The following is a 27,799-nucleotide window of genomic DNA, read 5'->3' as shown; positions in this document are numbered from 1 at the left end:
ATACCCATCTCATTATTATGGTGCTGTATAATAAGTGTAACACCAGCAAGTGAAATGTAACCTATCAACTGCATGACAGCAGCTGCAACCAGCTGATGTTACTGCCTTACACTAGGAGTCTTGTGTTTTTATACAGTACATTAGATGACATCAATGTTAGCAGTTACACTTCATTGTAACATTCATAAAACTGGGGTTAGGTTACAGCAGGGATAACGAAACCGATCAGAGATTATACAATTGGCACAAAACATGTAACTGAATACATATTATATACTGTAGATCTCAAATAGAACATACCATATTGGACAAAGGCGTCTTATTATTTTGAAATAACATCAGTAATTCAATAAATTAATTTATATAATGCCATATAACTAATATAAATAGTGGTGGTTTTCCTTCTAAAAGCAGAATCAAGTGAGAATAATAATGAGAATAATAATGAGAATAATGTGTTTTGGCAGAAGAAAGAGATGTACATGGCACAAGCCCAATCTGCTGTCTGCTTTGTATGTCTCATGTTTCAAAGCATTTTCACAATTCTAAAATGCACAGGGCAAAGAACCTTAGATAAGACTTCTATTGGTTCCATCAAGTCAGGGTTACCTGTATGGGGACAAAATACTGCATTTTTTAACTTGTAGACCCCCCACATCCTAATATTCCATTTATATCACTTTGCACAGTTCCAGTCACCCTGTATGATTGGCGTGTACCACGTTAGCTCATCTCCTTTGCTTATCCCAAGAGCTATACCCACGGCTATTCCACCTCTAGCAGTTTTATCTTGTCTGTGCTCCACTCCAGAAGTGAGGTTTGTCAAAACATACACACCAGATTCTGGTCAATACACACACACCAAAGAGAAGTGAAAACTGCTGATTGACATTAGCATTTTAATCTGGGATAAGCATTGTCAGGTTCTAGTTATCCATAGTGACAGGGACTGTTCCAAGTGAGATAGGGTGGATGGATGGGATTGGATAGCAGAATGGTTATTAAGTGAGCATAAATACTTCTCTCAGTTTTCGCCCCAGCCAGCAAAACCACTGTCACTCAACCGATTGCTTGTCTGTTGTGCTATCCGATCAGGTAGAGACAGGCAATGACATGACTGTCACTTTTAGAGCAGACCACAGACAGGAAAGAAGTTCTAAGTCTAAAGTTAGCTTCTTATTCTCATAATCTTTTCTTATTCTTTCTCTAGCATTTTATTAAAAAGACATTTACTTTTCAATGATTAAACCAAGTTGGGTCGCTGATCACTGAGTGAATTTCCACATAAGGGAGTCCCTTACATAAAACCCACCAGCAATCTGGGCAGTTCATCAGTTGTCTTTGCTGCGGCTGGTTTCTCATTGTAAAGCCTGTGTTCTGATCTTGACTGACTCCTTGTTCATCTCACTTTCCTGGTAACCAGCTCATAGGCTTCCCAGCTTAACCTGGACATCCGGACAGTCTGTGCCTGCAGATCATCTCACTTGCTTGGTAACCAGCTCACATGCTTTTCATCTTTATCTGTCAATCCAGACCTCCAATATCTGAACCAGAGTCTTCAGCTTCCCAGCCAAATCTGCTTACTCTGATTATCCAGTACCTGCAGTTAACCTGTTGTGCCAGGTATCCAGTGCTAGTGTTATCTGCCTTTTTATCTCAGCTGCATCTCAGTTTTATTTGTAGTTTCTGTGTTTAAATAACCCACCTTGTTTCATTCACATTACTATCTGTGGTGTTCATACTAGGAATCCTGACACCTCCTGTCTAACTCACTGACTGGCTTCTGGGAGAGGAGACAATTTTCTCAGGGGGCTAAGAGATACTATTGCGTGTCAATGAGAGAGTCATAGCAAAGGTGGTGCATTCAGTACGACCTCCCAGGTTGCAACAGCTGCCACCAATCTGTCCATGCTGGTGAACCCAGATGTATATGAATGCAGTGCAGCACTGCATTTCAACACCTGCCCTGTGATTTCTGCCAGCTACTGGCTCCCTACAGCGCTGTGACATCATGACGCTGTCAGTGGAAAGGAGCCAAGAGGGGCCAGTTAAGCAAAGAAGAAAGAATTAAACAAGAAAGGCCTAGTTATTAAACATAGATGATATTAATCTAATGTTGGGACTGTATGGGGAAATAGGTATATTTATTAAATGGGAATGCTAGCAATTAAATTCAGTGGCTGGTTGGCATATCAGGATCGAAACTGAATTTATTCTATGCCTCTGCCATTTTACACTTCGTAGTTACCTCTGCAGTGCACTATGCAAATACATGTACTGTGCCATAACACCAAAGATACTACATTGATTTGGAGCAAAAACATTCTGTGACAAACAATATTCAATAGGATATTGTTGTAACTGCTTCTTTTTTTAACAGCCCCCATTTCAATATGTTGACTTGAACACTGAGGGGGTCATTTAGAATTCTTTTTAGTGATGTCACAAACCACAATTTATGCTGATGCTCTTAGCTTTCCGTCATAGTGTATAGGTGTGTGGGCCAAGAGAGAAAATGGATTGTGTCTAATTTTACTGACGGGTGCTAAAATTAAACTTTATTTTGCAGAGTGAGGTTAGTAAAATGAGATTGTAGAGACATTCCTTGCTTTGTGGAGGGGTACACAGCCATTTCCACTCTGCAAAAACACTTAATTTGAGAGAACTGCATAATGTGAATCACTGGTAGAAATTGCTTTCCTTGCAAAGTCAGCAGTTGTGCACAAGAGAGCAGAAATGAGAATTCCATCTGCAGAGTAATAGTATTGATATTGAGATAAAGGGCTGGAGATGTCATATTTATAGATGTAATCTTGCTATGTGGGTGGATGCATCAGCTCAGAAATGGCAGTATTTGGGTTTCATCTCATACTTCCAATGGGGTACATTTTGCACCTTATTTTGCCCTTAAGTGGCAAAGCACATTTCCACATGTACCCCAAGCAATGTATGAAAAAATGCCACACACACACAAAACCAGTGACAAATACACTCATTTAATTAATTAGAACCATAAATAATGCTAAACCAAACAATATTTTAGGAGAAAAAGTGAACGTTTTATTTTAAAGAAACTTAGGAACAGTCAACCTAAAAAGCGTCACCATATGTGTGTCAAGTAGGACATACTACCACAACATACATGCGAAAGGATTACATAATACAATATTATGATGTAAAGATAATTGTACTCACATCTTTCCCATGTAAACCAGTTTGACCAGTTTCTCCTTTCTCTCCCTTTTCACCCTGAAATTCAAGCACAAGAAAAGAAATTACCACAAAGATCAATTCTTTGTAGAAGTACTGTAACAAAGCCTCTCCAGACAAAATACTGTTACTATTATAGTTTATATTTTTGGATATGTTCATCTTCATATAAATACCGTAGACTTGTCTCCTAATTCATGAAATACATATTTTACATCCACAATAAAGTTTACGACACTTTAAAGACATAGTGCAGTTTATTAAAGAAAATAAGTGAGTAAACGTCACCCTTGTATCAAAATCACCATTTTATCCAATCCTTTATACAAATATTTGTACTGGTTGAATCCATTAAAATAATGACATTTCAACAAGAATTTGCATTTTTTGTGTACCTTCGTTTTTGAGCTATGCATTTAGAAGTGTGTGGCACACATTACTTAAAAGTAAAGCACAAGAGGATCTACAAGGATATTCATGATCAGGCAATTCCTTAATCATGCTGTACGTGCAAAAATGATGTAAAAGCAGCTGCCATCTGGTGTCTAACTAGTTCAAGTCTTACTGGTCAGTTCTCTTGATATCTGAGTTCTTCTGCAAAGTTCTGCAGATGAAAGCTCTACCTGACCTGTCCTCCATAGACCGAGAGCACTGGTATCTCAGTGGTATAGTATACTGACCCAGTGTATGGACATTGACATCTAGCTGTAAATAACACTGGGTTGTAATGACTGGCCTACTGAGCATGCATATCCACAGCTTGTCCTATTCAGATCCATTATAATGGTATTGGCATTATGACACAGTGGCTAACGGGCATTGATCATGTGTCCAATATTATCTTACATTCTAGGAGTTGGAGTGCCACTGTAGAGCCCACTGCCCCAACATCCACCACTGCCCCAACATCCACCACAGTCCCAACATCCACCACAGCCTCAACATCCCCTACTGCCTCAACATTCACTACATTCCAGGTATGCAAAATTCTACCTGTGCTTTATTATTTTAAAATATGTTAATTCTATTTTACAATTACAGCTCCAATAAAAATACAGAACAGTATAAAGTAAGAATGGAAATTTAAAAACACATTGAATTCCAACATATAGTACAGTAAAATTAACAGAAAAAGACGTAATAAATAGAAAATCTGGCAAACTATTGAATCAATGCACAGCTTGTTTCCTTGCAATTATACAACACTTCAAGGTCCAAGCTTCCCCACAAATCTACACCTACCAACTTGTCATCACCCTAAGAATGCCAAGTAGGCTGATAATGTGTTACCGCTACATCTTACAGTGCACCATGCTGCTATGAGGAACATATATTCCCATTCAGTGACTTTCAGTTCCTGGCCAAGTGCTGTGAATAGTGTTAATATTAAATAAAACAGTTCTGCAACAGGTTTACTTTCTAGCGCATTCTTTACAGATTCCAGGGCCTGACAGGACATGACTGGCATATATCCATCTTCACTATGGTGGCCTACTTGGCCTTACACATGGTACACATTTCAAATTATAAATAGCTATTTTATACTGTATTACATATCTGTATTCATTTATTAACTACCTAAAAGTAGGTAAATAAAAAGACATGAAATATCCATGTTCTTATGTTCAATCTGAATTTAGGAAGGATATTAATTTTCATTTAAAGTATTAATATGTAAATTGGATTTTATTTTCAAGTGCTTTTTTACTGCTGTAAAGAAAAATATACTTAACCAAGCCGAACTTAATAATATCTTGCATAAATTATGTAACCGAATATAGAGACAAGAAGTCCCATTAGGTAATTTAGCTTCACAGTTAATTAGAATATAATATATTATAATGTTCTTTTACCATAATAGGTGTTTTCAGTGTCTAAGGAATCATTAGAGCAGTTTTCTACAAGGTATAAAAGCTTCCTATAGCGCTTCATTTAAATAATCTCCAAACATGGTGAGATCAAGAAAGAAATCCACAACACAAAAGCAATGTTAAAAAATGTAAACAGAATCTATGAAATATTTTGCTATATCGAACTTCTGTAATTACTTGTATTGAACATAGTGCAGAAAAACTGATGGTCAGCAACCGTGTGTACATCATATCAAGAGCAGACACAAGATAGATTTGCTCTAGTAAAACTAAAGCTCTGTATGTCCTAAATGCTAGTTTTGAATTGTCTGCTTGTTTGAGTTAGGATGTAAAAGTTACCAATTTTGCAGGTTCTCTTTTTGCCTAAGTCCCAATATATAGGATGTGTTTGACTAGGGTCAGTGCACTTTTTTGTTATCAGGGTTCACTTCCTTCCTACACTTCCTAGTATCGCTAGTTTTGAAGTGAACCTGGATAGCACAATGTTGACTGTTGGACTGAGTATAGCTTTATGTATTATTATATGCATCTGATATTCATTTAATCCAGCTCTTTTAGTTTCATTTTTTGACAGAAGAAAGGAGGAAGATGGATTCTCAAATATTGATTGTTAACCCCCATAGAGAGTTGCCTGAAGGTGTACATGATTGTACTACCAACACAAAATATGGATAAGACAGTTTTTTCAAACATGGATTTGGAAAAGTATTGCTATGATCCATTATGTTTCCTACAAGGATTAAATTATGCTTGCTGACATTTTGTAGCTCCTCTACAGGAGATCTCTCACTTCAGTATGTATAGTTCACCGTTCTTCCAAGAGCATGGGATAAGTCCCAAAAATTCAGGAGTCCCCCAGATGGTTCGGGAGAGTTGGCACCTGTGGATTATATACTGAACTTGGAATGACTGATGTATACATTTTAGCTAATTTGTTTCCTTGAAACTCTTATCTGGGCAGTGAAAAATGGTTGTTTGCTAAGTTGACATTCCCTGAAGTATATCTGTTTTATTCATCACAACACATTAGCATATTGTTTGCTTACACTGAGTGATTTGATGGAAACCATTTTGAGTACAGTAACTTCAGATTTTAGGATATAGATCATGACAATATTACTATATTTTTTCATAATTATCCCAATTATTATAGCAATTCTACTTCTCATAAAAACTGTAATCCCTGATGATTATTATTATTATTATTATTATTATTGTTATTGTTATTGTAATGCTACCAGCTTTTGCAGGTGGGCAGTGGTTCACAGTTGATGCTCTGCCTTTGTTTTTAGAGAGGGTATTCTGCTGACCACAATGAGAGTCCACTGTATGGAACACTTTTAAGGGAATTACTTTTAGTAAGGGTGGCAGGATATAAGTTAGGAAAAGGAATGGTGGGAACAGTCACAGCGTAATTTTAAAGGTCAGTTTTAATAAACATGAAATAAATTAGTGCTTAAAATCATGAAATAAAATTTAGTACCATCACAGCAATAAGTTAGTAATTAGGGATGGGCAAATAAATTACTAAAATTGTGACATTAAAACATACTATCTTGGTTACACTTACCAAATTATCTACAGTGCTTTGTTGTGTTTTACACACATTAACTTGTAATCTTTGTTTTTGGTTAAAAAAATTATGCTTAGCCACACAAAGTATAGTTAATCATTGAAGCACTCCAGTCCAAAAAAATCCTAAAATCAAATTTATTGTCTTATTCTTATTAAAATATCCTCTATTTAGTAATACAACACATTGCTTATCTTGCTATACAGGTCCATTGGAAGGCGAAATTGATTAAAATGAAAAAAAAAAAAAGGGAAATAAATCTAAAATCATAAACAATCCCTTCAGTAGAGCCGGATAAAATGCAGTATTGTAAAAAGAATTTTATTATTTTTCAGTCATAAGTATCCTATTTTGCATTGTTGCTATTACAATAAATATTTTTTATTGTTGAGACTGAAATTGTTATTCTTTCTCTTTAGTAAAGCTGTTTATATATATTTAGTTAAATCACACACACATAATGACAAAAAAAATTGCTTAAACATGTCTGATGTTATAAAATTATGGTGTAGTGGTATATCACAGTCAAGGTTGTGAGGTTAACAGTAATCGTAGGATCTTTATGGAACTAGGGATATAAGACAGGTTGTTGATTTATATCCAGTATTTCACACTTGTCCAGGGGAAGAAACTCTGTAGTTATTCCATATAATCTGATATCTCCTTATATATTTTTCTTTTTTAATTGGTTCTATTTATTTAATTTACAAGACTTTCTCTGAAATCTCCAATAACGATATTAATGATTTGTACAGGAATAAAAAGATGGTGTAAAACCAAGGCTTCAAATGACAAACAACGTTAATTCTCTAGCTTGGTCTCTGATCCCATTTCGCTAGATGTGCACAGAAACGTGCTAATCAAGGGTCGCTCTTTAGTAGACCTACAGTGTTCTATAGTATTTAATCAAACTCTGTGAATGAACAGATTGGATCAACCTGTTATTAGGTCATCCACCTTCGCCTTGGCGGGTAGTTATATATTCAGAGTGATTCTTCCTTTATTACATTGCTGAATAAAAAAGGACCAAGGATACCTGATTCCCTATAAAAGGTTTAATTAATATTCAGAGAAGTCCTAATATATTTACGTTGGTGCTCTACTGTATTCCCTGTTAGGGAAAACATTTCCTATATAGTGTTTAGTTCCCTATTACATGGTATATAGATATGAAAGAGGTTCCTATTATTTCCATATGATATTTTAATTATTATAAATTCTGACTCTGTCCAACTAATATAATTCGATAGTATCACTATCCCTTAATGATATTACTTGCTCTAAACCGACTCTGACTTCCAGGTTTGTGATGTCATTAATGATGTGCAACCCGACGCGCGTTTTGCCCTTTTCACCAAATTATCTACAGTGCTTCGTTGGGTTTTGCACACATTAACTTACAATCTTTATTATCACTTAACATGCTATAACTTTGCTAGCGATATACTAATCAATTACAATTAATATTGTGTACATTCATTTCATGCTCAATCTACTGTAATGACAACTTACTATGATCTCTTAAATACTTAAGTTAAAATTTTGGTTCAGATTATAACTAGTTCCATTTATCATCAGTTTTGTAATGGGTAGATAGTCCTTAGTCTTCTAATACAGTTAGTTATGCCTAATATGTCTGAGTTTCCTAGTTCTAGCAATGTCTCAGCTGATCATAACTAGTACGTTTAAGGGCTAAGACTTTTGTGAAGTTGTTATTTTAGTTGCTGGCACCACTTATCCGTCCAGAAGATCCAGACAAAGTGAGGTGACATTGTGATCAGTGTCCTGTGTGTCTAACTAAAACAGTTTTGTAATGTGGTCTTTGGTTGTCATGGCTCCTTGCTTTATTCTAGAATGATAATGGCAGAAGTGTCCCTAGTAGTCCTGGCATCTCGAGCTGGCTGACAGACTGACTTGCTGCATGACTGATAAACTAAAATAATAACTTACTGTTTGACGGACTAACTGATACAACAACTTGCTGCTTAACAGAGTTTCCTTCTCGCAAACTTTCTTCTGTGTAAGTTGTCTTCCTTTTACTACTCTGCCAATTATGACTGTTTCCATTTGTTTGTTTATACCCTCCTCACTGTTTTTCAATTTAATGCTCCCTCTAGCGCTTATCTACTATCTTCCTCACTTTTCCTTCTTATCATCTATTTGCTTCTCTCCCTACTTGCTGCTCACTACTCTTCTTCACGTCTATCACTTACAATTCATTCCCCATTAGCCTTCAACTCTCCCTCGGTCTCTCCTTATCCCATCCATATTACTAGCATTGCCAGTCAGCAGTTCTCTTTCCAACTACTGCAGATGACAGAATGTCTGGCTTGGGTTCTTCATGACTCAGACTGCTGATACCTCATTGGGCCAGAAAGAAAATTTGAAGGGAGCTTCATTGTAGCTATGAGACAAGGGAATGGGTGTAAAAGAGACATGCACTGGCAGCAGGACTCACTCTTCTTCATAGTGAGAGGTTCACTGCTTGTTCTCCAAGTCCTCACTATCTATCTCTATTTATTCTTGTTTATTTAGTTTTAATACTATTGTAAAAAGAATAATTTTAAGAAAATTTTAACCACTGTGTAAAATGAAACAACCCATTTAAATGCTATTACATCAGTGGAAGGTCGAGACATGAAACAGGAGCATCTGTGAGGATTTGAGGAAAGGAGTGGTAAGAATCAATTAAATAGCATTCCTTGGGGGCCAATGGTGAAGAAATGAGCAGTTGCATGGGATGGGGGTAATGGATTCCAAGCAATAAAAGAGGCAGTTTAAGTGGCAATTTTCTTTAATAAAATAGGACAATAGAACAGATGTATAAAAACCTATCAGATATACAATATGGAGAAAATGGACAAATTAGTATATGGAGATGGAATAACATGAAGCTACTCTGTATATAATAAGTAGGAGATAAGAAGTGACAGTTTTTGTTACCTATTTACACTACAGATCTGTTATCTAGCCCCTGTTCCTCCTATTACATAACTACATTTTTCTTCCTTCTGAAATTGCATTTACGACTTAAATCATGAGAGCAAATTATCACCTCGATTACGTGTTACACATTTGTGAAGCTTTGTTTGACCAAATAGAAATGAGCTGCACCGCCTAAGTGTAACTGAAAGCAGAGTTAAAATGGCCATGTACACATTCACACAACTATAAATACCCCTAATAATGTACCCTCTCCTCCATCAGTTCAGTAATCTTTCTTTACAAATAGAAATTGAAAACTAAAAATTGGTGATCCAGTGCCCCTACTCCATACTTCGAAGGTACATCCACACTAGCCAAGCCCTCCCACCAACTGTTGCTCTACAAATGCTGCCATCTTATTCTGTAAACACTGCACTTTGGGGAAAATCTAGATGTATTTATGCAAATGAAGGTTAACAACACCTCCAAAGAGGCTTTTGTGCTTATTCTCTGCCATCTTGCACTTAATGAATGAAGCAAGAGACAGGCAGATTCTATTACAGGTGATTGCAGGTGAAGAGGGAATCTGGGTGTATGCTTCCATCTGCTACTACACTATACAACAGCCTCCCAAAAAGTGTCTACTACTACAGTAAAAAGAATGACAAATTGTATTTGCAACCTTTAAATCTAAAATAAATCAGAGAAAAATATACTGAAAAAATAATCAAATTATATTTTGCTCTTCTTTGCATCTAACCTATACTGATGAACAGCAATGTGTTCCAGTGAGAAGTATTCTTCATGGAAATTATACATGTTCATATATAAATATCAAACAAGCTAGCAAAAAAGCACAACCATTCCATTAAAGGAGCTCCATATTTTCCATATATTGTATTAGTTCTAGCTGTGCACTTGTACTTAAGCCCTATTTGTCATACATTAAACAAATACCAACACTCCAAAGCCAATAATAAAAGATCTCATGAGTATACTTCATACATGAATTGCTATAGTGTATAGTGTTGCATTCAATGAATTATGAATATGGAAGAGAACTCAGGTGCAACCTATATTCAATCCAAACTAGAATATATGAAAGCCATAGACAGCTACTGTTTTAAGGGTGAAAACCTTATGTGTACTGGTACTACATTTAAACATTTTATCAAGCGTCATCTAAATGTTTTACCTAATAAACAACAAGCATGGTGTAGTTAGATTTTATCTAGGGAAATTATGTATTTCAAGTGGTTGCAGACATTGTAATACTTTTCATAGAGCTCTTACAATGCAATAGAGGAGATACTTGGGAGGGAAGACACCATGGAACATCCTGGTTAAGTCTTGGCTAAGTACTCCGCTACTTGCTGCCACACTCTGCCAAATAAATGTAGGTTCTACTCTCACCTTATAACAGAAGGTCGCTCATGTTAATGCCTCAAGTAACTGCTTAAAACTATATTATTATTGCTTTTACAGCAATATTTGTGAATAAAGGCAACAAGAATAATTAAGGAAAAAGGGGATTTTGTGTATGAAACACAATTGCAGACAAATGTGTTGCTAATTGACATGATACAACTGTGTAGAAACCCACTGCAAAAAGCTTTGTGTGATATACTGCAGATTAGACAAATGTCTGATGAAGAGCTGCCCATTTTTGCACATTTTAACTTTGTAGGTAAATGACAACCTAAAGGGGTAATTATGAAAATAATGGTTTGTTTTCTCTAAATGTTAAAGGCATATTGTGTTCATTTTCAAGTTTAAGCTTTCACCTATACTTACAAGGCAAAAAGATAAATTTATTGAAGTAGAATGACTTAATATATTAATATTATATAGTTATATAATATATAAAATATATTTTTATATAGTTATAGCATAATATATAATGTTTATTTGTTCATAATCCATTTGCTTTATAATAAACTACAGACTACCTACTGCAGTGCCAGCAAAATTAAATACTTCTTAGCAATCCTTGATATAAACAAGTATTGTAATATTTATATATTTCAGTACACAAATTCCGTAGGGGAAAATTGGAAGACAAAAAGAGCCATGAGACAAGATCTCAATATATATATTTTAATAAGTACATGATGCCTCAAACTGAACCTGATCTCAATTTCAATAATGCTACAATAAAAGAATGGCAGCAACAACTGCAAATTTATATCCGTGACATCAACCAACGTGTCTCAAATCTCCTAAAAATTTGACACAGCTGCTAAGGCACTTGTAAATAATTAACAAGTCATTCCAAGCTGGAGAAAGGTGCCCATCACAAGAAATCAAAACCTATTTGCAAAGCTTAACAGATACTACAGATAGTCAAAAAGAGCTATTTTCGGAAATGCAGATGATAACACCATGAAACCTCTTGAAGCTGGAATTATCTTGCCTAGAGCTTTTGGTCCCTCTAGAGAGGTGTAGAAACCAAGTCGTTTCATATTACTCTTCTCTTTATAGTTTAATATGGATGTTGGAATTTGCATTCCTATGAAAGATAGCAGCTACAGTATAAGTTTGCCAGAAGCATAAAATAAAATATAAATACTTGAATCAATTTCCTGCCATGACGGCTCAAAAAGCAATTTAGTAACTATTGTGGTATTCATGTGAATTTGATAAATGGTATATTGCAGTGTATTTCATTCTGATCTATGGTGTTATAGCGACTTAACTCAGATTCTATTGCATTTCCAGGCACTTTAGTCTTTACTTCCCATATCACAGGTTATTTCTCTAAATGTCCATGACACTTTTTAACTTTTTATCTCAGGATTGGTACCTGTTTCTAAAGTACAATATGCATTTTCAGGCACCATATTTCCTTTGAGCTATCAAATGTCATCCCAAAAGCTAATCTACATTCAACAATATGTAAGCATGCATGTCATAATATATCATAAAACCTTATCCACTAAGTTACTGAATTAGGTAACAGCGGCTTAGCAGCCAGTCTTGAGGTTGGAATTTTGGCAATGCAACTTTTAATGTATGTATTCGCAAGTCAAAGTATTTCCTTATAACATCTAATCTACCGGAGTTGACAGCTATAAATTCATAGGTGAGTCACTGTAGTTGTAGATATAAGAATCATTTCATAGAGCAGCTGTATTTTCCTAATGACCATTATATGTAGTGGACAAGGGCTTGAATTTTAGGTCCTGTGGCCCAGTACAAGTTGATGTCCAATTCAACCTTTCCTGTCTCATCTTTTGTCACCTATCTTCATGTGTGGAAAATATGGTTACATTCTAAAATATAATTAAAGTGTCACCGATCAGTGTTTTCACAATAATCTAGAATGTAAACTTCCCATCCCCCAGAAATTGCACATAGGGTTCAGTATGAACTTTGTGTGCACTAACTTGAGGGCCAGGGAACATTCAGCTGGCTGAACTTCTGTGATGGAGGTGAACGCTCTAACAACAAGGCTGTCATTATTACAGTCCAGGATCACTGTAGTCTTCATGACCTTGGTAATTATTCCACTGCAGATGGAGCTTGCAAATTTTTGTTATTTTTTTATTTCTATTTCTGAACTTGGGATACACCGATTCCAGATTACAGTTTATCACTTGTATAAATCCCAAGGGATTTTAGCAAGATTCAGATTCAGCCAAATCCATAGCACTTAACCCACTGTATCTAAACCAGATTTTCTTTTGGTTTCAGAACATAATATTGCAAACATTATTTCAGTGTCTAGGTCATGCCTTCTTAATTTTACTATGTAAATTAGAGTTCAGTTAGCGGCTATTTTATCATTGATTTGGTGTTTCCTAAAATAAGCAAATATAAAACTCATTAAAAAAATGCATATTCCATTTTGATGCATTGTTCATGCATTGTGCATGAGTTTCATGGAGACAAAATGTGTGAACTTATAAAAGAAGCTGCATACTGCATTGAAAAAAAGCATAAAGCGAGACATCATCCACGCAACATATAAAAAAAATCTAGACAGCGCTAATTACTTCATATTCCAAAACTAATATAAATAATTATTCTAAACAGATCTATTAATTATGGATATAAAATTAAACTGATGGCAGAATTCACTTTATGGAATTGGTTAAAGATAACAATTTTTTTTAAAAATCAACAATATATAATTTCAATAATTTAAATAATACAATTTCATTATATTGCTGGACAAAACAGTAGATAAAATAACTCACTAAACATAACACATTTATCAATCATGAATTGCTACACTAGTGATTGTCCACACTCTAACTAATTAGGAGCTGTAATAGTCACAGATGTAATGCCTTACAGTTGGGCATAATTAGTACAATGAGTATACAATATGCATACAGTAGAATGTTAAATAGCTATATATTTCATTACAGATAAGCAAGGTAATTTAAGAATGAAATCAATTAAATTTCATCAAGAAACCGCATGATTTTTTTTTTTAGAGTTGTTTAAAATGTGTTTTATGGCTTTTAAATTTAAAATGGGACTCCTATCAGCACTGTACAAATGTACAGTGAACCAGCGAGCACTCGCCAGCATTGGAATTGAATATCATTGTATTATTTAGACTCACTCAGTACTTTGTGCCATGTGTTTTGTTTTGGTTTTTTTTAAAATCAAAAACAACTAGTTATCAAGTTAGTATAAGTATGTAATGTTTAATACTCAAGTGTTAGTTTATACTTGCTGTGTGTTCCTTGAATATCTTTTTTTCTTTAGTTCTTTACCATTTTTAAAGTTTTCACTCCTAACCTAATGCCACAGACAGGGGCGGATTGGCCATAGACCTTACAGGGAAGTTTCCCGGTAGGCCGATGGCCTAACGAGGCCACCTGGAGGCCACCTCAGATTTTCCCGGGGGGGCCCGTTTGGATGCGGCGGGGGGAGGCACGTACAGGAAAGCAATCTAAAATATTGGTGTTCAGTGGGCAGCAACAGGCAGCCAATTGCTAGGCTCCCACGGTGCTGTTCGGCAGACAGGAAGTCTGACTTCACTTCCTGTCTGCCTGATGTGAGAAGAGACGCTGCTCAGAGCAACTGAAGGTAAGTGAGGGGGCTTAGTATACTATACTATACTAAGGGGGTCCTATACTACACTAAGGGGGACTACCTGCCTATACTATACTAAGGGGTGGCTGCCTATACTATACTAAGGGGGGGCTGCCTATACTATACTAAGGGGAGCTACCTATACTATACTAAGGTGGGTTACCTATACTATACTAAGGGGAGCTACCTATACTATACTAAGGTGGGTTACCTATACTATACTATGGGGGCCACCTATACTATACTATGGGGGGCTACCTATACTATACTATGGGGGGCAACCTATACTATACTATTGGGAGGCTACCTATACTATACTATACTAAGAGGGGGCTGCCTATAGTATACTATACATTTGCCCTGCATGGCTTTAGATATGACCCACTGTGTGTAAAGTCATCACATCTAGGTTTTCCTAAATGTTACTACAACCAAATTCCTGTAGTTCTAAATCCCGACTACTTTTATTTTGGTCCTGCCGACATGAGGCCACTTCAATAATTTTTTCCAGGGCCACTTTAAGTTCCCAATCCGGCCCTGGCCACAGACATCTGTGTATAAATTAGAGGCTGGAGACAAATTCAACATCATTCTAGAAATTTAGAAAGGAGGATGGTCCTTGACATTAGGTTTCATGGAGAGGGATGTAACGTTAAAAAAGTTCATAGACAGTTAATAAAAAAAATAAAGACACCAATGTGGATTCATGTAGGGTAACAAATCCTTTTCTAGGAGATTTTTACAATTGCTGCGAATTCTTTCTGCAATATCTGCATTTTTATAGTTACATTTATTAAAGTCTTTATACTAATAGTAAATACAATTCTAAAAATAATTCCACTTTTGTAGACTTTTTAATGCTGGTCTATGCAATTGATTTATAGGACAATTTTTGTAGATCACAACCTATGCCCATCTTTATCCATGTATTACTCTCCAACATTACCTGCAAACAAACATTTTTCTTTTCTCTCCTGCTGGTGGGTGCTTTTGCTCCCACCGCTGCATCACCAAATTCAAACCAGTTGACAGTGTGCAGATGGTGCTGCAGTGGAGGTGGGCATACACTATACCCATTTTAAGAAGAGGAAAAATTGACTTGGCTTTTAATTATATTTATATAGGTAAATTTATCGTAAAATAAAGAGCTGCAATTGTATTACTTTTTCTTTCAACAAAACACTTATCCAATATAAATGAGTGAACTTGTAAAAACTGGTCCAATAAGTTTTCTAAATAGGTTTTAAAATCTGCACTAAAATCATAGCAACCAGTCAGCCCCTTACTTTCATTGTCTAACTTGAACTAGTCAGATAAAAGCTATTTGGCATTTGCTGATGTTTCTGCTGTGGTTTCAGTACATAATTACACCTATTGTGGAAAAAATAACTGACAATGTTCATGAATACATGAACATATAAGTATGCATTGGAAATCTAAAGAACATTGTTGCTTTAAAAAAATAAAATCTAGAGGGGTAACCCATTCAAATGTAGACAATGCAGTGCAAAACGATCATACACATTCAGAACACTTACCATGTCTCCTTTTTCACCTGTGCCACCATCATGCCCATGTTCTCCCTGCCAGAAAAAGCATTGTGTTAATGTAATTTTTATCTATATATATATATATAAAATAGTCAAATGACATGAATATATAGCAACAATACTGTAAAATATTTCTTATAGTTGGTGAACAAAGCTATCATTTAATTTTTTTGGAAATAAGCAATATCACATCTGCAAAATACAGCCATATATTTGTTAAGCAGTGATGTCACATGACTCATTTGAAATGTTTTCTGTGATAGAATTCATAATTTGAGTAGCATAAACTACAACTGGGCATGATGATCTCCTTATACAAGTAATTATATTAGAATCTTTCATATGGTGATGAAATTCCTTGGTGACTTATGCCAGTTTGTATAGCGTAATTTATGAAAATTTACACTGTGCATGCCCGCAAAGAGAGCATGCATATGAGTTGCATGCATCTGACACTTGCACTGTCTTGTGACTGGAAGGTTGAAACGGGGGAGAGAAGGGGTTGGCTAGAGTAGGCCAAGTACAGTCAGCACATGCTCATGAGAATGTGGATGAAGCAGACTCACTCAGACAGTGCCGTAACTAGACATTTTAGTGCCCTGGGCGAGAAAAGGCACCGGCGCCCCCCATCTAAGTGGGAGTGGCATTTGACAAGTGGGTGTGGCCAACCTAATGTAGGGGTGTGGCTAGCACCTTACTGAAATAATTCTGTTACACATATTTGCAAATGCATGAGATATATATAGATATATATATACCAATGGGACACCACAGTCCCCATTGAGTATTATAGGGACTGCTGGATTGTGCGATAATTTGCTTAATGAGGAAGATATCTCCGATATCTCCTGTTAGACTTTTGTTAAATGGCCACATTACTTAAAAATGTCTAAGCCATTCAGAAAAATCCATTTCGCATAGTTTAGGGCTCTGTGATTGTACAATTTATTATCCTTTATTGGATATTAATTACATATTACTTCAAATGTTTGGTTAAATTTAACTTACATAATGTACAATTCTGTCCAGAAAAAAAACATACATAAAACACAATTGTATACATTTATAAGTCTCTGTAATATTATGCACCACATGAAATGAAAGTTATTTCTTATCAGTGTTCAGCACTTAGGCAAACATGTGAAATGGTTAAAAGATGACAACCAGTTAAAAATTCACAAAGCTTCTATTTATAAACAATGTCCTGAATGAACATTCCTCCTAATGTTTGTAAATCCTGAATATTGGCATAGGTGTCCAGGAATAGTGGAAACGTTCACTTACAGTTAGTGGCAGTATATCCCTTTCCGTGTCCGGTTTCTATCTGCAGAGTTTGTTACCTCTCCTATATAAATTGGAGGGTGATTAACTCCTGGATCTGGCGTGACTGCAGCATTCCATCCAGCTTTTGAAAGGGACAAATACACACGGACGTCATGAGAGAGAGAGAGATTAACTTTCCGCAGTGGAATGCATGTGCATTCCACCGACAGGAAGTTCGGCATTTGGAACGCTTTTGCATTCCAAATGCCGAACTTCCTGTCGGTGGAACGCACATGCGTTCCCCTGCGGAAAGTTAATCTCTCTCTCTCTCATGACGTCCGTGTGTGGACGGTAAAAAGGCAGAAGATAGGGCTAGGTAGCGGGCGGCTGCTGCGCCCCCTTGGGCTTGCGCCCGGGGCGACAGCACCGTCCGCACCACCCTAGTTACGGCTCTGCACACAGAGATGCATATACAGCTGTCAAGAGACGTATCTTTTGCACCTGCTAGTGGGCAGATGCTAATACACACAACTTATGATGACAGTCGACAACACCAGCTAGCCACTAGGTAGTGCTGGCGACTTATTGGGAATTCACCTCTGAAGTGGATAGCTGCTTTCTTAATTGGCCATGCATATATTATAGGATTATGGGACTTTCATTTGTAAGCAGGAAGAAGAGTTATATCTACTATATTATATCAAGCTGAAGAGTGAATGTGGTTTTTCACTATCAAAACAAATGTAAAAATGTAGTGCTGGCTGTGTGTATGCAAAGATAGACACATCTTGAGATGCCTCCTCCGCATATGGGCGTAAATGTATTATTTTTATGGGTGGCTTTTTTGAGTGTAATTACGCCCAACATGTATCCAAATCAGCATCAGGCCCATTACTGGGAGATACAAGTGACTACATCTTTGCTGCTTTTGGATAAATGGATGACCAAAAGTTATAGATCACAAGACGTATTACTTAAATATAAATTGAATATAAATTACCTGCATTGCCACCTATTACTAATGTGCTCTTTTGCCTGCACAAAGTGCAGAGCTTATCCATGCAGCAGTTTTCCCCCTGGGTTCAGTGATGCATCTCATAGACGCAGACAAACACTGGGGCAGATAGGTTCAATCAAGAACATTGCAGCTTTTAATTGGTCCTCCCACTCACACAACAACTGTGCAGCCATTTTAAGATGCCAAGCATAAATGTTTTGCAGCTTAGGTGGTAATCCAGCTTTAAAGGATATATTTACCATCATTGCTTACATTTAGAGATCTAATGATATTGTTTGTTCTAGAACACAGTTAACCATCTTTTACTCTACACTACTATAAACACATTCCAGAATGGACTCTAACATGATATAAAAGATATATTAAAATAAACTTTATAAGTATTTAGCACATTGCCGTTATAATACCATTTACGCTTTTGTTTTGTGTTTTTGAAATAAACATGATTTCCCTAATTTATGCAAGTGCACAAAGCATATAATCTGAGTCAGTGAACAAGGGCATTACATGACATGAGTATGAATTAGTCTAGAAAGGGTGTATATAATTTTCCAACCGCCACACTGATACAGTAGCATTTGTTACATGTACGACTCTAGTTTAATGCCTTAGGACATGCAGATTTTAAAGTAGCAAATAGTTGTAGGCTTTCTAGCAGCTGTCTGCATGGTCACATTATTCTCAGTTTTGGGTTGATGAGGCTTCTTGGTACATTCAGCTGCTAAGATGTCAACTAAACTTGTGACAGCAGAGCCCCAGAGGAAAACTGATATCTGACCGCATCAATATGCAATAAATGGCTCCACCTCATGTATCAAACTTCTATTTCCTTATAGATCGTAAGCTGGCAACTAAGGCATTGTACCTCTTTGTCTGTCTGTTAATATGCAATCTTGATTTATTACTGTGTTTGTCTGCAATTGTAAAGTGTTATAAATATATAAATAAATATTAATGTTATCAGGGTAATGCAGCATTTTCTATTCCCCAACTGAAATGGAAAGATACATTATGTCAGGACTGTCCAAAGTTTTTTGTGGCCACTGATAACCTCTACATTATTACATACTTTTAAAATTGCAATAAGTAGTAGGCATACTCTCTGAATACTCAATGTGTGTGTGTGAAATAACTAAATAAATTATTTGTACTTGTTTCAGAAAAACATATATAAATCTTACATGAACAATTTATTAACAAGGGCAAAGTGACATGACTAGAGGCTAAATATAGCCCAGCCTCATGAGCACAATTGACACTTTGTTCTAGGCAGATTTTCCCACAGTTTCAAAACTGCCGAAATTACCAAAGGCCAAACTGCTAGAAAACCGATTGGTATACAATGCGTTTAGTGAAGGCTGTGTTTGTGATTTATGGATAAGTGTGGATATTGTAAACAGGAACATGATGTTTGAATGGAATATGTATAGCTTGTAATGAAATTACGTGCATTAATATTAGACATGTTCACTGACCCCCATGTTTTGACTTTGGTTTTGGCTTTGGATCTGGATTAAGTACGTGTTTTGGTTTTAGTTTTGGCAAAACCACCCTCACGTGTTTTGGTTTTGGATCTGTATTTTTTAGAAAAAATGCTAAAATCACATCACTTTGTATTTTTTTGTTCCTACATTATTATTAACCTCAACAACACTAATTTCCAGTCATTTTCAGTCAATTTTGACCACCTCACAGGTCACAATATTATTTTCATACACTTTTGGACAAAGACTGCATCGAGCTGGCTGGATGATAGGCGACAGACCAACGACACAGACACATAGCAGTTTATAGCACATCTAGGAAACATTGCCACACAGCAGTGGCAGAAAAAAAAGTGGTGCAAGATGGAATTGTCCTTGGGACCTCCCACCCACTCTTATGTAAGATATTGAAAAGAAGATGTACAGTTTAACAAACCAACAGCTCCAGCGACAAGAAGTGCCACTTTTGTGGTTGGAGTGCTTGGTTTGTTTGGGCCCCCACAAAACAAGCTACCAATAGCTTAGCTGCCTTAAGCCCAACAGTGATGTCAATGAACTCTACATTATTAAGCCATGTCTGCTGGTGCTGCATCTTTAATCTCCTTCTCCTCTGTGGATACCTCCCTCTCATCCCTGAAGAACTGCCAAACTTATATAGACAAAGGAATGGATATTACAACTGGAGTGGCATTACATCTGCTTCAGACAGACTGACACAAAACATGTGGGCAGCATGGAATCGGTCATGTTGGAATACGCTGCATTGAACAGAGATTTAAACCAATATATAGATGCAGTTGAGGAGACCATACTTAAGCTAAAACGTGACCCACCGGATAAGATCCAAGATTTAAGAGAGCTTGTACACGAGATATACACTGTGCATCAGAGGAATACAGAGGAGGCCCTGAGGCAGGACGATAAATATGCCCAGTTTAAAAAACGGCTAAGAGACCTGAGAAAACAAATGGCTGTGTCACTGGCTCCTGCAGACGAAGCTTTGGAAGATGAAGACGAGAAGATCACCGCCACCCAGAGCACTCCGATAACATAGTTGGAGATGGTGAATTCAGTGAAAAACAAAGTATGTGGTCACACGTATGAGAGAGAGGCAATTGAAAGGATGTTTGAAAACTAACTTCAGAAGGGTAAATCTGCCTGGTGTCCAAAAATTGGCTGTGATCTCTCGGACATGAGTATTCAGTTCTTGTTCTAGACAATGCACTAAAAGAGCCTTTGACGTTCACAGCAAAAAGCAAGGTCATCACTGAGCTTCGAATCGACCCCAAGTAATACATATACACGTTTGTTTAGAAATCCATGCTTACATTACTTTTGCAAGCAATATTGTTCTTTGTTAACAAAACTGTTGTCTTTATACCGTTAAAAAAAATAAAATAATAATCCTCCACCATTCTTTGGATGTTGATAGTAGGATCAGGTGGAGCTACGTCAGGGGTGTCATTAATTTTAGTCCATTATTTTACAGTAGACCAGACCAGATGTCAAAATGTTGTGCTGAGTCATTTGCATCATCAATGGGTGTCTTGGGGAAAGCTAAAATTTGCAAAGCACACAACAGTATATAGCACATCTAGGTAACACTGGCACATAGCGGTAGCTAAAAGAAAAAGTGGTGCAAGTTGGAATTGCCCTTGGAAACCTCCCACCCACCCTTATGTTGGCACATAAAAAGGACATGCACACTTTAACAAACCAAGCACTTCAGCGACAAGGACTGCCACTTTTGTGGCTGAAGTGCTTAGTTTGTTTGGGCCCCCACAAAACAAGCTAACGATGGGCTTAAGGCACCAAAGCTAACAGTGCTGTTAATGAATTCTACAGTGGCAAGTCACGCACCAGTGGAAGCAGTTCTTGCCAGTAATAAGAAGGCCATTGTCATGCCTGGACATAAGACCAAAAAATCCATCTCTTATGTGTGGAATTATTTTTACCCAAATCCTGACAACAGTTGTCTAGCCATTTGTAGCATTGTAAAGCCACAGACAGTAGAGGTAGGGACCTTAACCATCTAGGATCCTAATGCATGTTACACCATTTGAAGCGAGTTCATGGAAAGCTCTTGGGAAAAATCAGAAACTTATGCTAAAAAAAATAACAACAAGCAGTCCAGCATCAGCTATCTTCCTTCTCTCAGCTAGAGCCCAGCACCTGCAATCTAAACCCTCAACACCTTCATCATCAATATCCTCACTAGTGATCGGAGTTAGTCCTGCATCCAAGTTGCTAAGGCTAGATGACTCCTCCCCTATCCAGGATTCCTCAGAAGAATCTTTGAACGTTAGGCCGACTGCTGCTGTTGCCTGGGGTGGATCTTCAACCCAGAATCAGACCAAGAAGAAGAGTACCAGTAGTTTACAACAATTGACAATTGACTATTAAATAATCCTTTGCAAGAGGAAGCAAGTACGGCAGCTGTCACCCAGTCGCACAGCGGATTACAGGCACCATAGCGACTATGCTAGTATTAGATCTGCGTCCACCATTAATGCAACAGATTTTAGACAGTTAATTGGGTCCTGTGTCCCCGTTACCAAATTCCATCTTGACACCATTTTACTAGACAAGCAATTCCTTACCTGTACTAGGAGGTTACAAAAAAGAAAATTATTGGGCTACAAAATTCCATTCTACACACTGTATACTTTACCACAGATATATGGACAAGCATAATTGGGAAAACTAAAGATTATATGACTGTGACAGCCCAGTGGGTTGATAAATCACCTTCAGCAGCAGGAACAGCAGCAACATCTAACAAAACGCCAGATCTTTCAGAGGTAAGCTCCTCTGTGTATCATCTGCTTCACTAAGAGGCATACGGCTAACCTGTTTGAAAAACTAAGGGATTTGATTGTAACATGGCTTATCCTGCTTGGACTCTCCTGATGATATGTGATTTCTAATAATGTCAACAAAATTGTTAGAGCATTACAGCACGGGGAATTCCATCACACTCCCTGGTTTGCTCACACAATCAACTTGGTTGTACAGAGCTTTTCAAAAAAATGACAGTGACATGCAGCAGATGCTGTCTGTGCCCCAAAATTTTGGGTAATTTTTGGCATTCTGCAACATCATGTAGTAAAATGCTGCAGCTGCAAGAAGAAGAGAATTTAGGGGGAATGTATTTTAGTCCAGCACAGTGGAGAATACTTTCCGTGTTGTGTAAGGTGCTGAAACCACTCGAAGTAGTCACCTGTGAAGAGAGTGCAGACACTGTTAGCTTGAGTCAAGTGATTCCCCTAATTAGACTTTTGGAAAAGCTCTAGAAAAATTGAAGGAGGAAATGAAACAAAGCAATTCCGCTAACTATGTTGGAATTGTAGATCAAGTACTTTGTTCGCTTCGCCAGGAGTTATCAACATCTTGAAATTGGATCACTACATTTTGGAGACTATACTTGATCCGTAGGTTTAAGAGCTATGTCTTCTCTTTCTTTTCAACTGACCCAGGTCTCAAGAGATGCAATGGTGAGCAAGATGACAGCTTAAGTGGTACATGACACAACAAAGTCTCCTTCTTCAGATTCTCTGGCAACTGCTGCTAGGAAAAAACTTAGCTTTCCCAAGACACCCAGTGGTGATGCAGATGAGTCAGCACAACATTTTGACATTTGGTCTGGTGTAAAAGAATTGCCCTAAAATCGTGACAGCTCTGCCGTATTATGAACTACAAATTTTACGAGGAAGGCCATTACCAGCAATTACATCAAAGTATACAGACTTCCAGCAGGAATGAATTAGTATTGTGTTAGGTTGATGTACACACTGATCGGGGCGAGGATGAGGGTGAGGATGATGACAGTGTAGATTGCAGGTGCTGGGATCTAACAGAGAAGGGAGCTAGCTAATGCTGGTATGCTTGTTAATATTTTGAGTAGAATGGCATTTTGGCAATTTAATGTTTTTTTACAGTAAACTCACCTTTATTAGAGAGGTTACTTTTTCTTTAAAAAGGTAAAAGCTTTTTTTTTAAAAAACATTTCCCTGACTTAAAACCACTGTGCACTTGAACATAGGCTTTAGCACATAATGTAGAGGGATTAGTATCATCATGACTGAGACTGGAAAGTGACAAGAACAATGTGACTGAAGACTGGGCAGTGACAAGATCACTGCTACCCCAGTTTCTATGTGATCAATGGCATTGAGACTGGAGAGTGACAAGAACAATGTCACTGAATACTGGATTGTGAAAAGAACACTGCCACCCCTCCTGTTTCTGTATGAGCAATGATACAGAGCAATGTGACTGGAGAGGACAAGGGCACTGCCATTTCCTCCTGTTTCTGTATGAGCTTTGGCACAGTACAATGTGACTGTAGACTTTTAAGAACACTGCCAGCCCTATTAATTGAATTACTGTTTCAGCACTGAACACTTCCACCTCTCCTGTTTCTATGTGAGCTATATCTCTGTAGAATGTCCTGGAGCCTTTGAAGAACACTGCCGTCCCTTCTTTTTTTGTTCTGTCTATGATGCTGCCTAACTGCACTGGAGACTGCCAACAATCCTGTTACCACTCCTTTGTCTCTCTGAGAAATGGCGACGGATCTCCATGGAGGGTGGTACTTATAGAATCCAAACCTCATGAGATCCAACGACGCGACAATGACGCTTTGCCTTGTTTTCAGTTCCGAGGGGTGCGCTCGGCTTGGTACTCAGAATGCTCTGGTTTCCAAAGCCAGAGTTGAACAATGTATACACTGTACAGTTGTAAAAAGCAGTGACATCACAAAGATACACAGTTACAGTAATAAGGTCGACATTCACACATTCATAGGTCGATGGGTCATGACTTTCCAAGAACTTGACGTCCCATTGATTGATTCCTCTGGTCATTGTTCTTTGAGGTGGCCAGGTGTTCTCCTTCAGGCTCCCACCTCTAGACCTGCATAAACCGGTTCTTTTATGACATCTCTGGATTTGTTATTTGTTGTATGAAATGTGATATTATTGTTCTGTTATTGATACTAGTGTTCGCAATGTGCGAACACTACATAAATAATACTTCTCATGCAAATGAGAACAGAATGATACCAAACCAATGATCCCCAATTATTGAGATGTTAAAATTGGAGACATAAAGAAGAAATATCACATATGCGCCAAGAGAATTTGGATTTTATTTTTTTTCTCTATTTCAAATGGACACCTATATATAAAATTTGTGGTATAATTGTTTATGTTTTCACAAGCGCAGAATTTATTTATTATTTACATGTTGCTACGATAATAATTATATTGCGTATTAATCACATTGCAACTGATTGTAGTGAACAGAAATTATTGACTACTTCCAGTTATTAAACTTCAACACATCTATGCTAATAGAGTAAGTGAAATTGGATGTTGTATAATATACTATGATTAATACACTGTTATATATTATGTATACAATTGTAACAATTAGAATGTTAATTAAGGATACAAAACATTTTAAATTAAGCTATATCTTGTGTGCAGTCTTTCTTGGTAATACAAGCATAAGCTTATGATATAAATTGGTCCTGTGGATTTAGAGCAGAATAGGAATTGTATTCATTGGGTTAAACCTGGTTTTTTTTCTGGCAGTTTTAACTAAACAGTTTAGGTGTTTTTAATCCGCCACACATTACCAATAGTTTAACATTATAACGGCCCTACAGTAAATGTGGCATTTTGGAGAACTGAACCCCAAACTATGTGCTGTGGTTTAACACCACCGCCAAACACTGTTTTTAGTGAATCTAGCCCACTGAGCGGTTGGCACTCAATCCCGCCAGTTGTCTAAATAGTTGCAGTGTATCTGTAAGTTTGTGTTGGTTATATGTGATAACATTGTTTCTTCAGTAATTATTAGATTGGATCAAGAAGTTCGTAGAAGCTCACCAGTTTACAAACATAATATGCTAGTCTTAGTTATTCTGCCTTTATGAAAGATGAATCTCACACTGCCTCCATCATTGTTCTATTCTTCTTTAATCAGAAGCCTCTTTAGATCACCACATTGACCCCACTTATACTTGTGCATGTGGATTAGGCTTCTTCTGTTTTTTACATTGTATTTATTTTTAAATTTGTCTCATGAGCCAATATTATATCTCATTTAAATTGGTTAAACTCATTTACAGTTTGTAATTTTTAGGGGGAAATTCTTGAAGACATTTGGCATTCATTGTAGCAATTTTCAAAGTATTGAATTTATCTTTTATCTATTTTTGGATTTATAATGTGACTGTACAATACCACCTTTGTAAGAGACCCTATACCCCTATATTCATCCAAGCAACCTTTTCACTAAATATGTGACCTCTACACTGTAAAACTGGAAGCTAAAAAGAAATAGTACATTGAAGAACAAAGTAAGTATCTATAGATAGCATGTAATATTTCAAAGAAGTTTTACATTATGGCTCTAAAATTCTTGTTGCGTTATCCTACACATGTCAGGAAGACACAGTATTTGTCTAATAAGGATGATTTGCTTGAGCATCTGTTCAAAAGTCTTTTGTATGCTTCTGCCAAATACAAAAAACAGCAGTACAATAAGCTGTTCTATATATGTTCTGTGGTGTAGGGGAAAGAAGTTTACATTTTCTGTGATACTTTTAAATTGTAGCAGCAGATGCCCCAAACACAGTGCCAGTTGTTTATTGAGGCTGTACAGTTGCATAATCTGTGAATAATTATTTGGAATGTACAGTTAGATTGAAGTACCACTAAAACCAATCACAGCTAATTTCTTATCACTACTAACAGTTAGAAAGTGTTAGAAATAATTGAGGATATGAGATTTCAAGAACAGTACATGGAAGGCATTGGATATTTGTAAACTTTTAAATATTTATTAATTTAATATTTGTAAGTTTACTGGAGATCCGGCAGCTGGTGAAACCAGTACCAACCTTCTAACTTTCTAATCAGGAATCTACTGAGCCATTAACAAAGCTATTTCTAATCAAAATCAAGCAGCTGACAGTCACCATACATACGTCCCTCAGCTAAGAGCAGGAAACAAAGTTTGGCTTTCTACCAGGACACCATAAACTTACCTTCCTGGTTCCAACAATGTTCTGTCCCATCGTGCTGCTATAAACAGTGGACATGCGGCACTTCTTGGCTACTATGTCACATGGCCGTCCCTAGAGGCGTTTCTTTTCTTTTTTTTTTTTTTTAAATCGGCCTGTCTATATAAACCTGTTCTGAACACTGCAGCAGTGTCAAAGCAATAGGTTTATCTCCTAACGTCTGGTTGTTTGTTACTTACCTTTTGGACTACTTTCTGGTATTCTGACCTTGGCTAAACTTGTGACCTTCTTTGGATCCCGATTCTGTACCTCATAACCTTTCCATGTACCAGTTCCCGGCTTGTCTGACCTTTAATTGTATACTGCGGCTATTTATTTGTGTTATGCCAAAAGGACCGTGACCTGCGAGTTCCTGGCATCGCAGACCATACCTCTTTGCAGCGGTTCTTGGTGAAAACCTGGGGGGGCGTCATTAGACTTGACACCTCTGGCCGGCCACGGGCTAATACTAGGAATCCATTTTTCGGAGTAGTTGTGATACAAAGGAGTTATAACATAGCTTCTGAAGTGACCCATTTTACCTGGTATACAAGCTGCTACAATTTTCCGCACATGTTTTCTAATTGCAATTATATGTTTTGTATTAATTATATAACACATTATAGAAATTTGGAGAGAAAAAATCAACGCAGGTTACTGCAATTTGGAAAATAGGCTGAAAAATATAAGACAGACTAATGTTTATCGGCTAAATTTATAAATGTTGTCACAATAATGTTAAGCAATCAGAAATAAGAATTCCAATAAATAGTTCCACTCAGTT

At 36.9% G+C, this 27,799-nt stretch overlaps 1 protein-coding gene across 2 annotated transcripts in view; it reads right to left on the bottom strand.

Moving 5' to 3' along the window:
- Nucleotides 1-27,799, bottom strand: part of COL19A1 (collagen type XIX alpha 1 chain) — a 603,039-nt gene that overhangs the window by 385,676 nt on the left and 189,564 nt on the right. For both annotated transcript variants that reach the window (XM_075202581.1, XM_075202582.1), the window contains exons 12-13: nucleotides 16,167-16,211; nucleotides 3,196-3,249 (exon numbers count right to left, since the gene is read on the bottom strand). In XM_075202581.1, the coding sequence (XP_075058682.1) occupies nucleotides 3,196-3,249; nucleotides 16,167-16,211 (99 nt within the window). The remainder of the gene's footprint in view (nucleotides 1-3,195; nucleotides 3,250-16,166; nucleotides 16,212-27,799) is intronic.

This window comes from Mixophyes fleayi, chromosome 3, assembly GCF_038048845.1.
Source record: "Mixophyes fleayi isolate aMixFle1 chromosome 3, aMixFle1.hap1, whole genome shotgun sequence".
NCBI classification, from domain to species: Eukaryota; Metazoa; Chordata; class Amphibia; order Anura; family Limnodynastidae; genus Mixophyes; species Mixophyes fleayi.
The sequence above is the reverse complement of the archived record's forward strand: the minus strand, read 5'-3'. Positions and strand labels throughout refer to the sequence as shown.